The following is a 17,893-nucleotide window of genomic DNA, read 5'->3' on the forward strand; positions in this document are numbered from 1 at the left end:
GGTTTAAATCCTATTTAGTGTTTTAGCACGCTTGCTGTGCTTTGGGGAGCGGTGAAGGTGGAGCTTTGGGCCCAAAGCACACAGGCTGCTGGGTTACTCGCTGGAAGGAGCGTTCAGCATTGCAGCTTTGAATGAGTTTCTGAAAGGTAACTCTAAATGCCATGATTATGTATGAAACCCAATAGCTCTGAAGCATGTGTAGAAACCAGTGGGCAAAACAAATGCCAGTTGACTCGGTAAACTTGGAGAGGTTTCACTCTTGATACCTGTTACTGCAGTGTGGTTGCACAAGGGGTGTTGTCTGGAAGTGGTGGTTTAACTGATTCCAGGAAGCAAAGTCCTGGTACTCTCGGCCATTGTTTCCCTTTCAGTTTTAGAAGCCACTCCATTACTTGGGCTTCCTTTTGTCTTGTTTATTCCTGCCAATCTGGGATGCTGGATTCTGTATTTCCCAGTGGAGAGGGGTGTCAGGGATAGGGAAGTGCCATATCAGGCCATGCCAGCTCACAGAACTTGTATCACCCTGTGATAGCTGCTGCTTCTGGTAGGTGTGGGAACCCATCCTGGCCTATGGGGATCAAGGCTCTGATCTGCTTACAGCAGGGTCATGCACTTGATGTGGTGGTGGTGTTTTTAATGGAATGCATTCTGATTTCACACTCACACCACTGTTTGCAGCCTCTTCTCCCAAGTAACAAGGGATGGGACAAGAGGAAACGGCCTCAAGCTGCACTAGGGCAGGTTCAGACTGGATATGGGGAGAAATTCCTCCACCAAAAGGGTTGTCAAGCACCAGAACAGGCTGCCCAGGGCAGTGGTGGAGTCACCATCACTGGAGGCATTTAACACACGTGTAGATGTGGGGTGGGCTTAGCAGTGCTGGGTTCATGGTTGGACTTGATCTTAAGGGCCTTTTCCAAACTAAATGATTCTGAACTAAAGCCTTGTCCCTCAAATCCCAAGTTCCTACTCCTATGTGCCATGCAGGATTCACCAGAACTCTTAGTCTTGCTTTTGTCCCCCCTTGGAGCTTCCATTTCCCTTTCAGAAGGTGGTGTTGCAGCGAGATCTTTGATGTTACTCACCCTCGTTGCAGACACCAGATCACCGCCACGAGCAGGACTTTGTGCTGATGCTTTGCATTGCGAGTTACCCAGCACAGTCTCGGCTGCACCCTCCCACCTTTTGGCTCTCCAGTGTACAACTTCCCCTTCAGCATGCACACTTTTGTCATATTTAGTATTGATGAGATGAGACTTGTAACTTAGGATCATCTTAATGGGAGCAAAACCCAGCTTCAGGGACAACTTTGGTTGTTTTACCCTTCTCTACTCAGCATGGCTGTTCCCAGGTAAGGTTGTCTCCTCCTTCTGCCATTGACTGTGTGGGAATGCTCACACTTGAAAGGCTGATTTGAAATGAAAATGTTATGAAGACATTAATGGACTTCAAGCTCTGAATCCTTGTTTTAAGAACAAGCTCACTGGTGGTGTTCTGGGAGGAACTGAAGCTTGCAACTTGCGTGGGGGAAGCTTCCACTAGAGCAAGAAAGGCAGGGGTCACTGCTGTGCTTCCTGCTGCACCAGGGAGGAAGGAATTCTGCCTGGGGTACACTCATATGATTGCTTTTAACTGCTCCTTCTCTCCAGACAGCTCTGAATGAGGTGCTGACCATCATTACTGTAGATGATACTTGTGTTTCCTAGTTTCTCTGAGCTGAAGCATGCCGCTTCCACTAACCTGGGGGCTCTGTTTTCAATGGACTAGTCCTAACTGGGACTCCCAGTATAAGTGGTTTCTCACTGCCTGTGTCTGACTCCTCTTTTGGCTGCTCTTTGAGTCCTTTGACTATTGACAAAGCAAAAGTCAGCTCCCTGGCTCAGTAGATAGTTCATGTCCCACCTCTTTATCTTGCTCGGCCGTGGGTCACCACGCTCCCTATCACTGCTGCTCCACCAAGGTGTTGGCTTCCACTCACGGTGATCCCTCTTTCATCACGACCTTCTCCTGGTTGTGGGGTTTCCGTTGTTGACTTTTGATCCCACAAAGAACATTTGCCAACTCTGTGTGATTTACCGTGGATTTTACAGGTTTTGTGCTGTGTATTTCATGTGATTTTTGTACTGTAGCTGTTGCAAAGAGCTCGCAGCCCTGGGGGTATCCTCCATATGCTCGTCTCTTTCTTTGACATTGACTATTAATATAGGGGGGTTTACTGGCCCACAGTATGTTCTTCCATCACCTGTTATGGGGGTGTGTGGGTGTAATGTGAATAGTGTAGGAAGAAAGGTCATTTTTGATTGATGCTACTCTGGTTTGGGTTGGCCAGAAGGAGCCGTCGCGTTCCTGTTTGCTGGCTTCATGGCTGCCTTTCTCTCCGTGACTTACTGTTTTGGCCTGGTTTCATGATGAGCTTTGTGTGGTTTCCTGGCCCCTTACCTTGTTTGTGTTTGTTTCCCTTTTTCTCTTCGTTGTTACCCATTTCCTAGAGACCAAATGAGAGGCTTAGCATGCTGCCAGAAAGACCCAGAGAAGATGCAGTGTTGGAGGAGACCCCGGTTAGTACCTCCACTCATCACCGCTTCATCACCACTTCTCCAACTTCTATTTTGGGACTGATGACAGGCCTTTAATTTGTCAGATAAAGCAGTTGCTGTCTCTTTGAACCTCCTGTTAATCATGACTGCATCAAAACATCTCTCATCCTGTGCTTATTGCTTTATTTTATCCCCAAAACAACGTTCTTAATTGACTTCTGAAGCTTTTTGTGGGGTGGTGGCAGGGGGTTGCTGTGGGTGTCTTGGTTTGTCAGTGACTATCTCCTGCCTCAAAGGAATGGTTCTCTGCTGTTAGGTTATCAAACCTCAGGGATACCTAAGAGAAGGGTCCATGTTCCTGTGCTTCTTTGTGCATTGAGTTGTCTTCTGTGGCTTCAAGCTTGCCTTTTCTTTGTAGGTCCAGCAGTTCTTACCTTCTCTTCCAACACAAGGCCCCCATGACATCAAGTTTCAGGTTGGCGATCTGGTTTGGTCCAAGGTGGGAACATACCCGTGGTGGCCTTGCATGGTTTCGTGTGATCCGCAGCTTGATGTTCATACCAAAATCAATACAAGAGGTAAGGAAGGAGGGTCTTTGGCACAGCATAGCAGGTGTCTGTGGTTCCTTTATTCAAAACATCTTGAGCTCCTGTGTGGGATGAGTTCTGCTGTGTGCATGCTGAGCTGAATATACTTGAGATGGCTAAAGCTGGAATCTGTTGGATTACTTCTGCAGGTGAGCCTGTGCAAACTAGGCTTGTGCAGAGCTATTCTTGTTTTTCACTAGGCAATGTATTTATGAGGAGACACTGAGGAGTGTGAGAGTGTTCAGTGTGGGCAAGATACGCTTCACATCTTAAACTGTTCTACATCTGGGCTTATCTTACTTCTAAACTTCAGCCAGGTGCTTCCACCTGCAGGCATGAGTGATGTGGAGAAGGAAGGCATAAGCGAACAGTTCTTACTACAAGAGGGACACTGAGGTGCTTTAGCAGGGCCAGAGAAGGGCACCGGAGCTGGTGCAGGGTCTGGAGCACAGGGGTGATGGGGAACAGCTGAGGAACCTGGGGGGGTTCAGTCGGGAGAAGAGAAGGCTCAGGGGGGACCTGATCGCTCCCTGCAACTGCCTGACAGGAGGATGGAGCAAGGAGGGGCTGGGCTCTGCTCCCAAGGGATGGGACAAGAGGAAACGGCCTCAAGCTGCCCCAGGGCAGGTTTAGATGGAGCTGAGGAACAATTCCTTCCCCAGAGGATGCTCAGGCATTGGAACAGGCTGCCCAGGGCAGGGCTGCAGGCACCGTCCCTGCAGGTGTTCACACACCCTCAGTGCCACGGGTGAGTGGTGGCCTTGGCAGTGCTGGGGAGCAGTTGGACTTGATTTAAAGCTCTTTTCCAACCTGTTTCATTCTGTGATGGTGCTAAAAGCGCTGACAAGCATTTCTCATTCCCAGGTGCCCGGGAATACCACGTCCAGTTCTTCAGCAACCAGCCGGAGCGGGCGTGGGTGCACGAGAAGCGGGTTCGGGAGTACAAAGGCCACAAGCAGTATGAGCAGTTACTGGCTGAGGCTGCTAAACAGGCCAGCAACCACTCCGAGAAGCAGAAGGTACGATGAGCATCCTTTGTGCAGAGGGTTACCTGCAGTGTCTGTTAGGGAAACCCCTGTGGGGCAGTCACTGTATAGGCAAGGCAGAAAATTGATGTGGAAGGAGAAGAGCGTTTGTAGGGAAATAAGGAGGATTTAAAAGTAGATAAATGAGGATTAATTCTGTCTCGTCTAACAGGCTTGAATACTGCCTGTTCTTTAGTGAAGCTGTAACTTGGGGCAAGCACTTTTAATTGGGATGATCATAACGATCCAGCTCGAGTGTCTGTACTCTGAGCAGGGGATTCACTGTCTACCTTTATACCCTCTAAATGAAAAGCGAACTTACAGCTGCTACCTGAGGGGTGTGGAGAACCTCAGGACTGCATTTTAAGTGCTGTCTGTGGCCCAGTCTTCAGCGTAATGAGCTGCTTGTCTTTGTTCCTTAAGATTCGCAAACCAAGGCCGCAAAGGGAGCGTGCTCAGTGGGATATTGGGATTGCCCATGCTGAGAAAGCCTTGAAAATGACTCGGGAAGAAAGGATAGAACAATACACCTTCATTTATATAGACAAAGAGCCAGAGGAGGCTTTGTCAAAAGCCAAAAAGACTGCTGCTGCTAAATCAGAGACCAAGAAGAACCGGCGACCCAAGCCAGCGCTGAGCACCCAGCCTGACCCTGCCACTGGGGCAGCAGCATCGCCTTCGAGCGCTGAGGGGCGGAGGCAAAGCCAGCGGAGGCAGTCGAGTATGGAGGAAGAGGAGGCTCCTCCAGTGAAAATCGCCTGGAAAACAGCTGCAGCCAGGAAATCCTTACCAGCTTCCATCACCATGCACAACCTGGACCTCCAAAAGTGTAACATGTCTCCAGTTGTTAAAATTGAACAGGTTTTTGCCCTTCAGAATGCTGCTGGGGATGGAAAGCTCATCGATCAGTTTGTTTATTCCACTAAGGTATGTACTTTGGGTAGCAACTCCTCTTCTGTTTGTGAATGACCCCGAGTCTGTCTCATTGTGGAGCTTAAACCTCAAAGGTTTCGCTGTACATGTTCCTTTCATTGGAGGGGTTACATCTGGCAACAGATGTGACAACAGCATCTCGTGGTGCATGAACTCTTCATTCCAGTGCATCCAAACGTTGCTGGGAGTAACTGTTCCGGCCAGTGGCAGCTCCCTACAGATGGTCACATCTTTGCTCATAACACCTTCAAAAGCTGTGGAACTCCAGTAATTCTCTATAAACCTTAAACCAGTGGATATGTGGGAAACAAAACTGTTCATAATGTACTAAAAAGAGCAATAACTATGTTTTGTATAACTGACTTCTAAATGAGTTCTGCCTCCTGGATTCCTTCAGGTGCACAGCAGCTTCTCACAGTCAGTGTAAGGAAAAGGTTTAGGACTGTTTCTCTGCCTCCTTCTTCTGCCTCTCTCCCTGGAGGGTATTTATTTCATCCTAAGCATTACAGAGAAGGTAATGTTTAGAAAAGTCGCTGGATTCTTTGTTTTGTTCTCTTGTATGGAAGGGGAGATTGAGGGATGGAAGCTCTGCAGGGAAAGCAGCTCAGTGGTAGACACAGTCACGTGTATGGGTTGAAAACACCCATACACGTTCTGAGACTTAGGAGTGGGTCAGTGTGCCTGTGAGCAGCAGCAAGTGCAGAAATGGGCTGAGACGATCTCTTCTCTGCTTTCTCTTTTCAAGGGAGTTGGGAACAAACCTGAAATAAGTGTCAAGGGGCAAGAGAAGCTGAACTCTTCATCAGGTCAGAGAAATGAGAAAGCAGCGGTGCAGAGCGCGTCCTCTCCTGAAACGACTTCGGGCTCCACAGGTAGGCAGAGCTGCAGCATCCTCGAGCACTCTTATTATGTCGGTTCAAACAGCGACCCTGGCATTTCACAGGAGTTAATAATGATTATTAACATCTCTCTGTTTAATAGTTGTGACAGGCGTGGCTGATGCAGCACACAGGGAGCCCAGGTGATCCCAGAAAACACGGGATGCCGCTGGGGTGGGATTCACTGGGATTTGAACTTCTGGTGTCCGCAGCTCACGGTCAACTATTTAGGGGGATGGATGCCTTGCGGAGGTGGTTTAGAAGACAATGTAGTGGCTGTGTGTGAACGGAGTGTTGTGATGGCTTTTTGGCACCAAATGGGACATTACAGCAGCTGGGATCAAAGGAGGAGACTCTGGAAGTGGTGTAGTTGAGTAAGGACGGCTCCGAAGCGGGATGGGGACGTTGCTAGACTTTGAGTTCCTGCCTCTGTAAAGGAAAGTGACTGTTTTAAACTGCTTCAGCTAACTCCATCAGCAAAATGAGATGATCTTTGCCTTGTGAAGGCGGTTAGGGGCCCAGCATAAAGCACCAAGTCATGTCTGAGGGCGAGCCACCCCTGAAGCTGATAATGGAGCTTGAGACTGAAAAGGGAACGCCTGGAACAAGCTATTTGAAGTTTAATTTGTAGTACGGTGGTGGAGAAGAAGGGGAAAGATAAATGGGATGAGTGCTCTCTGGGCTTGGAACAGGAAACCAGTGTTTTTAATGTTTGATCTTGAGCAATAGCTAATGGGAATGCTTCCAAAGGGATTGAGCTTTTCCCTACCAGCAGACATTTGTCTGCAGTGTCCTCTCATCATCCCCGTGAGGAGCTGGATGCCCTTTGGTGAAGGGATGGAGGTTCCTCAAAAGACACTGTTTCGAGTCATCTTAAACCAAGAGCTTTTCAAGTTCCTCCAGTCTTTACAGTGACTTCTGTTTTCCAACCGCAGATGTTGTCCGGGCCGTGTGAAATCCCCATTAACTACTGCACCTTTGGTACCGAGCTTGCAATCCTGTGCTTGCTATAGCCTCAGACACGCTTAGTTTTACTTTGGGTGTGGAAAAGTAAAGTTGAGGTTGCAGCAGAACACTGGGGTTTTCTCTCATCTCATAGAATGTACGGATGCTCCTGGGGTGGAAGCAGAAAAAGGTGGAAAACTTCTTAGAATACACAGAAAACCCCGCAAACCTTTTCCTCTTGACCTTTGCCAAGCATCAGCTCTGCTTTATCCATTTGTTTGGTTACTTCTCCTTTCCCAAACAGAACGTAAATGAGATTCCAAGCCAGAAACCTCAGCGATCAATGTAAGTGAGGTCCCTGGCCTCTGCCACCACGCTTCAGTGTCTGTACTTGTACAGCGTTAGGTAGGCTGGAAAGCTTAGTTACAAAGATGCTCCTGAGGCCTAAAAATGCTCATCCCATTGAGCAAGGTGAATTTTCATGGTTTTTTTTTCCTAAAGGCTTCTTGCAGCATCTGTTTTAAAGCCTCTCTCTCTAGAGCGTGCATCTCCTAACAAGAAGACGCAGGGTTACAACCTCTAACAGGGTATCTGTCAGCACAGGGAGCTAATTCCCAGCCCCAGGAGTTTGTGGTTTTGTTTGGAAGGACACAAAGTATTGTCCATTCACGTCTTCTTTAGGTGAAACACCCAAACTGAAAGCCCAGGTCATGCTACCCAGCAGATCACTGTAGATCTTCAGATCCCAGTTTTCCATCAGTGCAGCTCTGAGCCTGTGCTTGGTTCTATGCTGTGTCCATGTTTCTCTGTGTACCCTTTGTGGAGATCCTGTAGCATAGAAAGGTCTTCTGGTTTCACCAAGCTTAGTAGCTCCTACTCCATCTCTTGAGCTATGCCGTTAATCTGAGCTTGATTCCTGTAGCAGTATCTCCAAAGACTTGGTTTGTACTTTAATGATGATACCACGCCATGATCACTGCTTCTGCTTGTGCTGAGCTTTCCCTCACCCCTCAGTCTTTAGCTGAGCCTTCAGGTCTCATTGACAGCACATGTTACAGCGTGGTTCTTGCTTCCTGTTCTTGTGCCAGCCAGCGGAGCAGTTGCACAGAGCTGGAGCTGGGCTTTGCATCTTCACTTTGGAGCTCGGTTCAGCTCAAGAAGTTGGGTGGTGAGACCTTCCCATCAACACCAAACATGGACCATTTGGTTACAGATAAGCCAAAGCAAAGACTGTGCTGGAGGTGCTGTTTGCCCCCAGCTGATTCCAGCTTTTTGTTTCGCTCTGTTACTGGTGTCTCTTCTCGGAAGCTCATCTCCCTGTCTCTGGAATCGGAAGGTGTTGTCTGCAGCCACAGCACCAGCTGGCAAAGAGCTTGGAACTGAATGTAAAAATAAAGCCTTCAAAAGAGGAACAAGTCTTGGTTTCGTTACTTTCTCGGTTGGGTTGGTGTGGAGCAGCTCGCTGTGCCTCGGGAATGCAAGGAGTTGTGTAATGGAGACCTTTTTCCTTCTTCAGGTTCTGTAGAAAAGAAGCAACAGAGAAGATCGATTCGAACCCGCTCAGAGTCTGAGAAATCCACCGAAGTTGTGCCAAAGAAGAAGATCAAAAAGGAGCAGGTTGGCTTCCTCCATGTAGAGAGTTAAAATATATTGTATTCATAAATGTTGTGGCTTATATTGGTGCCTTTTCATTTTTCTCCATTTTTCCCCCATCGGGTTTCGTTTTGGACTATCCTCCATGAAATCCCCTTGTCAATACCATTGCTGTGACTCTGCTACTGGCATCTTACAGTATCAGTCAGGCTATGGAAATGGGAACTCACTGATGCAAGACTCCTAAGAACCTGCCATGTTTCCTTTGCGATTCCTGTCCTGAGCAAAAAATGGTTTGGTTTCAGTAATTTCTCTTTGATGGAATTGCCACCAGGTTCCTTCTTTTTGCTCTCGGTTCAGCTGCTGGTTTGTATTGAGGTTTTGTTTTTCCAATGAAGTTAGCCTGATTTAATCTGATCGCTTTTGAGAATGGACTCTTAGGAATGATTTCACTTAACAGATGAATAGTCAGACTTTTCATGTTGGCAGACATCAGCAAAACACATCTCCTGGGATATACGTTTCCTTTCCTTAAGTAGATCTCACATGTACAGGGCATTCCTTTAATCCGGATGTCAGACAGACAAATGTTGTTGCTTTCAAAACTACCATACAATTCTGCCTGGAATGAGCAGGGAAGTTCAGTGGATGGACGTTGCTCTTAAAACCAGAACACCCGTTTCAAACACGTTGCTCAAAGTTGTTGGTTCTTTTCCTTCCGTGGTTGATTCTCCTTCTCCAAGGGCCTCTCCGCTTGAAACCTGGGAATTTGGGATCCAGCTGTTTGATAGTAGAACTTTTATCAGTGAGACCTTTACAAAAGGGACAGTCAGGCTAAAGATTTATATGGGAAGGGGGGGGGAAATGATCTTTATCTCTTTAATTTATTCTTTGCCCTTTGTTTTGCACTTCATTCACTTCCAAGATTGAAAGTGGACCCAGTTTTTCCTCTCTTTTTCCATACGTTCTTTTGGTGCCATAGCGCTTCCCATCTGTGTTCAGCAGAAGAATGCTCCAGCTCGAGACAGTTTCTAGCTGAAACTTGGAAGCAGCTTCACCGTTGGGCATGAGACACCCAGCGTAGCCCCATGAGCCTCCTAGGGGGGTGCCTCGGCCTCCCTCCCATCACATGAGTTTTTATGTGTGTAAGCGTTTCTTAAGTTAACAAAGGTAGAAGAACCAACAATATGAACTTCATGGGTCCCCGTTAGCTCGGTGTGCTCCTCTTCCCCAGCTAACTAAGACTATGACCATTAAAGTGCTTTTCTCAGGAAAAGTATATGACTAAAAGTTAAACCCAGATGCACTGTAATGCGCATAACTTTGAATGTATTAAGTTATATTAAAGAAAGAAGAAAGACCTTACTAACTTCTTACAGTTCTGCAACAATATTTGTTACCCAAAGTCAAGTTTCCTTGCAACTGATTCCCAAATTAGTCTGCAACAACTTGGTATAAAATTATAACTGGAACGAGTACAATTAATGGGAAAAACCAAATGTTCATGCTACTGTTACAGTGACCAGTGGAGAAATAAAAGTGATTGTTTAGATTTTATATTTGTATTCCGAAATGTATCCGATACAAATCCTTCTATTGTATGTTTTTACCTTTTATTGTACAACAAAATAAAATATTTTTTAAAAAAAGTAGAGGATAATCCTTAACTATTTCCGAAATGTCTTCCTCCCTGCCCACGTAACCCCAGTGTAAAGCAGTAACCTCTAATTCTTAACCTTAAAACCAGGCTTTTAGGCAACAGCTTTCTTCTATAGGTACGATGCAGTCGCCAAATTCTCTCCGTGCTCCATGTTCATTGGCAGAACAGTTTGGAAAGGGGCCCTTCTGCTCTAGGCTCAGAGCTCCAAGTGCTTTGTGAGGTTGTAAACTACGGAGCGGATGCTGGCATTGAGCTGTATAGAGCCCTGCACAGCGCCCTGCGCCTTGGGCTGGACCTTGCAGTGCTCTATACAGGGCAGGAGTCTGCTCCGGAGCGTGCAGGCTTGCTGGAAGCACCCCAAGATGATGCATTCAGTGCCTCCCTAACCCAGTGAATGCCCATTGAGGGGAACTTGCGCTCACACAGGTCTGGGGTTCTACAGAGCATCAGGGTTTGCTGCCAACAGGAGCCCCGTCCCCACCGCGGACACGGATAAAGCTCTCCTGTCATCTTCATGCCCCAAGGGAGTGATTGGAAAGGCCCTTGCTAGTGACTGTGTCTCTGCCTTGTCTCCCAGCACTCAGCGTAGACAGCTAGGATTAAAGCCAACGGGACGAGAAGGCTCCCAGTGGGAAGGGGATGGCAGCCTGCACCTGAGTTCAGAGATGCTAATCGCTTAAACTGCAATGTTTTCTTTTTGATACTAGGGAGAAAAATTCCTCTGGTTTTAACTCTGGATTTTCCTATTCAAACAGGTTGAAATGGTTCCCCTGACAGCAGTGAAGACAGGATTGCAGAAAGGTGAGTGACAGCCGAAAAAGAAACTCTGTTTACACCTCTGGCTCCATCCCACTTGGGCAGTGGGTTTTTGCTCTCTGTAAAGCGCAGAGGTTGGAATGCTTTGTGGTGATGAACTGATGGATGCTGAGCTCTGTTCTCTTGTGAGGGTTTGCTGGGTTGGTTTTTGTTGCGTGTTGCTAGCTGGAAGGATGGTGTTAATGTGGTGTGAGCCCATAATTCAAGTACTTAAGAAGAAGTCATCTTTGCTGAGCTGCATTTGAAAGCTGAACAATGAAGAGGAAGGGTTTATCCTCTGTCATAGACAATGTAGTAGTTGCTCTGCTGAGTCAGCATGTTCAGAAGCTTATCAAAAGGTCTAAGGAGGTTTTCAGTTGTTAGCTCTTCAGGGAGAACCAAAGTACTATCACAATTAAGGCTGCGAATGAAGTCCAAATCCAAGCTTTCATCTTTCCTTTTCCTTTATGAAGCTTAAGAACACAGATTAAAGCTAATCTCAGTGTGTTGTGTTAAGGTGCCAGCGAGATTTCAGATTCTTGCAAGCCTTTGAAGAAGAGGAGTCGAGCCTCAACCGACGTGGAACTGACCAGCTCTGCTTACAGGGACACGTCTGACTCCGACTCCAGGGGACTCAATGACTTACAGGTAAATGCACGTTGTTGCTCATAGGGATTTGCTCATTTCATCTCTCTGCCAGGCGTTTTGGTTGTGTATTCCTGGAGGTATGAACACCATTTTCTACTCCTTTCATGTCTCTGATTGACTGAAATATAAAGCATGTTCTTTTTCTTTCTAATCCCCTCCATTGCGTTGATGTAAAGGAAGATAGAATCTGTCTTTACAAGTGTTCCTGTTTCTTTGGCAAAGCATGGGGTTAGATCACTGCTTCGGCTTGCTTTTGGGAAGGTTTTGGGATTCTTTGGGGATGCTGATGGTCTGTGGCATAAAACTGGGAAAAGTAGGACCCCCAATACCTTTATGGTTGGTTGTACAGGTAAAAGCAATGCCAAGAAGGCAGCGCTGCTTGGGTCGCTCCCATGAAGTTCAGCAGTGTTGAGGGACCTTTTGCATCTCTTGGTGTATTGAACGGTCTTTTTAATCTGTGGTGACTTAAATGCTCTTTCACAATGGGCTTGTCCTTGGGAAGTGTCTTTTTGAGTGCCTGGGGTTTCTCCTCTCTCTAGGGTAGTTTTGGAAAGCGTTCGGACAGCCCCTCAGCTACTGCGGATGCTGATGCCTCTGATGTGCAGTCAGTGGACTCCAGCCTGTCCAGGAGAGGGACTGGGACAAACAAAAAGGACACTGTTTGTCAGGTAAATGATGGAACTGTAAAGAGCTGATGTACCAAAGCTCTATCATCTGTTTCTGTTGGTTTGAGCTGATAAGACTTCACATTACACCACTTTGTTTTAACCATGTCACATAACTCCGTGTCTCAGATAAAATATCAAGGCTTTTAGGAGTTTTCGTAAGAGGCTAAAAGGCTCAAAAGCTGGAAAGTGCTCTCCAGCCCATTCCTGTAGCATAACTAGATGCCATTTTCTGCCCTATGGTCTTTCCAGGCTGGGACAGAGTGAGAATTTTCCAGTATTTGGGGAGAAAATCCTGGAATCTCCTGGCCAGTTTCCCGGTCACTTGTAAGGGAGAAGCTGTTCTTGCTGCTCAGGTGCCTGGGGGCTCCTGCTCTGTCCCTCCTAGCTCTGTCCATGCTCATGCTGCTACAAGAGGAGGATGCAGCAAGTGCTGGTGTTGCCTTCAGCCCAATTTGGCCACGTCTTTGTAGGGTGCAGAGCAGTTCTCCCACCTCACCTTAGCTCAGAGGGACTTCAGCCTCTTCCTACTCTTTGTTAAGCCCTGGTAGTCTTACATGGAAGACCTGCTGTTCTCTGCTGAGCTGCTTGTCTGCTTGTTCCAGATCTGTGAGAGCTCCGGCGAGGCTCTGGTGTCCTGCGAGGGCGAGTGTTGCAGTGTCTTCCACATGGAATGTCTTGGCCTGAAGTCGATGCCTGAGGAGAAGTTCATCTGCGCTGAGTGTAAAAATGGTGAGTGTTTGCCCATGGTTGGGAAGTGGGGAGGGAGCTCCCTCTGCTAAGGAGCTGTTCTAGGGTCGGAGATACCAGAGTTGGTGAGTTCCATGGGTTTGGAGGGGGTTTGGTTGGGTTATTCTAATGGGCTCTTTACTGTGAGGGTGCTGAGGCGCTGGCAGTGGTAAATGCTCCATCCCTGGCAGTGTTCAAGGCCAAGCTGGGTGATATGGCCTAGTGTGAGGCATCCCTGACCATGGCAGGGGGTTGGAACTGGATGATCTTAAGCTCCTTTCCAACCCAAACCATTCTATGGTTCTATGATCCTACCTTTTCAACCTCTGAGGCCAGATTCTCCTTTTCCAGCTGGGAAGAAGAAAAGGCAAGTACCTGGTGAGGGAAAAGAACTGCTTAAGAGTTTTACTCAGAATGAGGGACTTCTATGTTAATAATTTCATCTTTATGTTAGCAGTTGCATCTTTATGTTAGCAGTTGCATCTTTACGTTAGCAGTTGCATCTTTACGTTAGCAGTTGCATCTTTATGTTAGCAGTTGCATCTTTATGTTAGCAGTTGCATCTTTATGTTAGCAGTTGCATCTTTACGTTAGCAGTTGCATCTTTATGTTAGCAGTTGCATCTTTACGTTAGCAGTTGCATCTTTACGTTAGCAGTTGCATCTTTACGTTAGCAGTTGCATCTTTATGTTAGCAGTTGCATCTTTACGTTAGCAGTTGCATCTTTACGTTAGCAGTTGCATCTTTACGTTAGCAGTTGCATCTTTACGTTAGCAGTTGCATCTTTACGTTAGCAGTTGCATCTTTACGTTAGCAGTTGCATCTTTACGTTAGCAGTTGCATCTTTATGTTAGCAGTTGCATCTTTATGTTAGCAGTTGCATCTTTATGTTAGCAGTTGCATCTTTATGTTAGCAGTTGCATCTTTATGTTAGCAGTTGCATCTTTATGTTAGCAATCGCATCTTTACTGTGGATTAGGGCAACTCCAGGGTTTGAAGGGAAGGAGCCCGTGTTGCTCAAACCACTGTTCACAACATCTGTACGGCAAAGAATTGCCCGTTGCAGTTGGGATTGTTCCTTATTCCTTCTCTTCCCAGGAGAACACACGTGCTTCTCCTGCAAGCTCCCTGGCAAGGACGTGAAGCGCTGCTCGGTCAACACGTGTGGCAAGTTCTACCACGAGGCCTGCGTTCGGAAGTTTGCCACGGCTCTCTTTGAGTCCCGGGGCTTCCGCTGCCCGCAGCACTGCTGCACCGCCTGCTCCATGGATAAGGATATTCATAAAGCAAGCAAAGGTGAGAGGGGAAGTGGCTTTGAGCTGCGGGAGGAAGCTCGGACGCATCGTGGTAAAGATGGATGTGACTTTACCCTTAGGAATGCAGTGAGGAGTGAGGGTTTCCTTCTTAACATCAGGCTGGCTGGGTGGGAAAGCAGCTCAAGTGGACCCGGATCTGCAGCCCAAGTCATCTGCTGTTGCTGGGTTCAATGGAAGTGGAGGGTTGGTAGTGCAATGCTGTTTGTTAGAACATGCTTGGGAGTGGCTTTTAGAACAACTCATCTTCCAGAGACAGAGAATCCTTGTAGAAATTAACCCCAAATACTTCAAAACAGGCTCTAGAATGACTAAAACCATGTGTTTTTTTCTTAACAGAGATTTAAAGTTGAGTTAACTTTGTGAAGCTTTTAAAGATGTAAATGTTTCCTTTCAATCCAGTCCTTCTGGGTGGAATCAAATCAGCCTTGCAGCTGTCTGGTGTCTTCTGCCATAGCCTGACTCGAGGGTGACACGGTGCATTTCTCTGTATTAAACAGGTCGCATGGTGAGATGTTTCAGATGTCCCATTGCCTATCACTCAGGAGATGGCTGTATTGCTGCAGGAAGCTTGTTTGTGTCATCCCACATTCTCATCTGTAGTAACCATTCCAAAAGGAATCACTCCTCATCAGCTGTAAATGTAGGCTTTTGTTTCGTTTGTGCAAGAGGTGAGCACACTTGTTTTCTTTCCCCTCCCCTGTTTTATAGTTTTGTGGTCACTTTGGGCAGTTTAGTGATGAAAAGAATGTGTTTCCTAAAGCCCCCTTCCCACAGGATGCTCTGGGGTTCCAGTGCTGCCTGGAATTGTCTCTTTGTTGCTCAGCACTTCTCATGAGCCTTCACTTGCTGATATTTGCTGGTCAGAAGCAGTGGGAGCTCCTCAGGAGCCTGCTTGTTTTGCCAGTAGGAAAGAGTGGATGGGAAGCCCCCAGTTGCAGCCATTGCATGCTGAGGATGGATGCTGTGTGGTCACTCACTGTCTGTTGGGCAAAAGGGGGTCCTTTTACCACTCCCAAACTGAAACCCGTTTAAATTAAGGCTATAAGGTAGGGTTTCCTCATGCTAGAACAAAAATCATCTCAGTTTATAACTTACCATCACATTTGAGCACTCTGAAAGGAGAACATTTGCAGCGCTGCATGAGCAGGTTTCATGCTAGAGTTTTCCATATGCCAAAATTCTCTTTTTTTTTTTATTTGACTTTTCTTTTTCCCTTTTTTCCTCTTTATTTTTGACCCACTTGTTACTTCCATGGCTCTGAAGTCACCACTCTTCTGCAGGGAGCAGGTTGAGAGGTTTGAATTGCAATGGCTCCTGTACAGTACTGCAGGGGTTTGTTGGCTGCGTTCTTCTCAGCAGCTTTGAAAAGTCACTGATAAGGAAGTGAAAAGGAGATGGATCCTGAAGATCCTGGGTTTCACTTGTGTTCAGTCACTTGGAGGGTTAGGATGGGACAGAGTGCCTTGAGTTTGCAAGAGCAGATAGTAATGGAGATCTCTGGATCGGAAGGAAAAGGTGGTGCCAGAATAATTCCCTTTCTCCCTCCTTTCTTCCCCTTTCCTCATTTCCAAGTAATTTAGGAGCCATTATTTTAAATATATCTGAATAATCCAGAAGCTAAGAGAGAAACAGGAAGTTACAGAATGAGGAAAAGCTCCTCTGAATGTATAAAAGGATGGTGACAACACAGTTCAGTATTCCTCCTTTTGTGGGCTTATTCAAACATCTGGGGCTCACCCCAAAGCAGGATGTGCAGGAATGGGAATCGCCCCAGCACTGCATAAAGGTACACGTGCAGAGTTGATGGTGCGTCTGTCTTTATGGCCTTTGGTTTTAGGTTTGAGGTAGCTTTATATCTGGTGTGTGTTTAACTTTGGTTGGTGGTATTGTTACACCTACAAAATGCCCAGGCTGAATCACTGTCTGGAGTCAGTGTGGTACCAGGATCAGATATAGGTTTATGACAGAAGACTTTCTGTGCCCGGTTTGAATATCAGCTTAGAAATGTCTCTTGGCAAGGTCCAGCATGGCTTTAGTCTGCCCCTGGCAGTATGAACAGGGGGGTGATGTCTTGTCCTGCTGCTCTGCTCCTACACCAGGTAGGTCGTGGGGTCTCGGCTGACGTGGGTGTCGCTGGTCTCAGTTATGAAGCTCTGTTAGCACCAAGGTGTGAATGCAGAGCAATGGCAGGCTTCTGCCACTGGGCTTAGCATAAATAGTGTGTTTTCTACCAATTTCAAAGCACTGTGAAGCTGTAGTACCAAAATCCATTGCATGATACTAACCAGCTAAATACATCTCTTTGAGGTTGTGCTTTATTACATCTACTAGAGATGCCAGAAGCCAACTTGAGATCCAAACTCTAAAGAGGAACCTGCTTAGGTTATACATCTGCAGTACTTTGTTACAGATACATCTGAAGGGGGAATCTTCTGGGGGACTTTTGCTCCAAGTTTTGGCTGCTTACTCTGTGACACAAAGGTGTAAAATCAGTGCCTCCTACTTCTCTTCAGTAGAACCTATTGAAAAGCTTTATGGAGTACCTGCTGTTTGGCCACCTTAGATAGATAGATAGATAGATATAGATAGATATCTGACTCAGGAATCAGAATGCAGGAGTAGAATTCCAAAGCTCAGGTACAGTAAAGGAGTCTTACACTTGCTGAAGATGCAGACCTAGGTTTATTCTGAAGAATAACTCAAGTGCAGAAGAATGCTCATGCTTTCTTCTTCATTTTCTCTTTCATTTACCATTGCTTCAGTGGTTCTGTTCATCCCTGAGCCTGCCTTCATCAGAGCTGAAACCACACAAATCTCTTTTCTCCTGGCAGTAGAAGTGACCTCTGATCCCCAGCAGGTGGAATTTCCTGCCCTGTGTCTTCACCCAATCTTAGTTACTAGAGCTTGAAAAGTGACAAATCACTGCCACTGACTGAATCCTCTATTTTATAGCAACTCCCTACCTGTTCTTCTAGAACATTCTATGAGGTTTGTTACTGTCCTGAGCTGGGCTCAGGAGCCAGTGTGCTTTGCCCAAGAAAGACTGGGGGAGGTTTACATGTAGCAAGCCCCCTTTGTGGGTTGAGTTGGGTCCTGTCTAGTCAGATGTGGTCAGCGTGAGGGCAGGAGCTCAGAAAGGCATGAGGGGTGCAGTGCCTTAGAAACACTTGGGCATCTCTATGGAAGAATGATGGTTTAATTAGCTTTGGTTGATATCTGAAGGAGGTTTAAGTGTTACTGAAGTGAGGGGATCTACACCATACACAAACTTATCACAAGGTACTTGAAATGTGATGTATCTTGAGAATGCTTCTTCCCCTTTCCTCAGCTAGCCTTTGTTGAGCACATCCTAGTTCACCTGATGGCATGTGTGGGTCAGGCTTGTTTGGGACTCCTCCTATGGATGTGTTCCAGGTAGGCTGATGCCATTCTCCCCTCCAGCAGTTTTTAGGCACCCCAATCCCAAAGCTTCTCTACATCACCCAGCCCTGGTGCATCCCACAAAGGGAAGAACCAGTGGCTTGGCTCAGTAGCTCGTCTTTCCTGCTTCTTTGGCAATCAGTGCCTCTGCTCTTCCCATGA

The 17,893-nt window shown here is 46.8% G+C and overlaps 1 protein-coding gene across 9 annotated transcripts in view; it reads left to right on the forward strand.

Annotated features, from left to right (window-relative positions):
- NSD3 (nuclear receptor binding SET domain protein 3) overlaps nt 1-17,893 on the forward strand; it is a 38,203-nt gene that overhangs the window by 8,262 nt on the left and 12,048 nt on the right. For 7 of the 9 annotated variants that reach the window (XR_009746767.1, XR_009746768.1, XM_061472448.1 and 4 more), the window contains exons 3-14: nt 2,490-2,558; nt 2,956-3,115; nt 3,989-4,143; nt 4,573-5,076; nt 5,828-5,954; nt 8,422-8,522; nt 10,914-10,959; nt 11,471-11,601; nt 12,141-12,269; nt 12,872-12,998; nt 14,094-14,291; nt 14,809-14,979. Coding sequence is in view for 7 of the 9 variants with exons in the window: in XM_061472448.1 (XP_061328432.1) it covers nt 2,490-2,558; nt 2,956-3,115; nt 3,989-4,143; nt 4,573-5,076; nt 5,828-5,954; nt 8,422-8,522; nt 10,914-10,959; nt 11,471-11,601; nt 12,141-12,269; nt 12,872-12,998; nt 14,094-14,291; nt 14,809-14,979 (1,918 nt within the window). In the remaining 2 variants the exon portion in view is untranslated. Of the gene's footprint in view, nt 1-2,489; nt 2,559-2,955; nt 3,116-3,988; nt 4,144-4,572; nt 5,077-5,827; nt 5,955-8,421; nt 8,523-10,913; nt 10,960-11,470; nt 11,602-12,140; nt 12,270-12,871; nt 12,999-14,093; nt 14,292-14,808; nt 14,980-15,574; nt 15,827-17,893 lie in introns of those variants that run through there. The other 2 variants (XM_061472455.1, XM_061472452.1) reach the window with 2 other exon arrangements.

The sequence above is a fragment of the Pezoporus flaviventris genome, unplaced genomic scaffold (assembly GCF_033815535.1).
Source record: "Pezoporus flaviventris isolate CSIRO_AGI_PZ_B2104156 unplaced genomic scaffold, CSIRO_AGI_Pfla_v1 ptg000071l, whole genome shotgun sequence".
Lineage (NCBI taxonomy): Eukaryota > Metazoa > Chordata > Aves > Psittaciformes > Psittacidae > Pezoporus > Pezoporus flaviventris.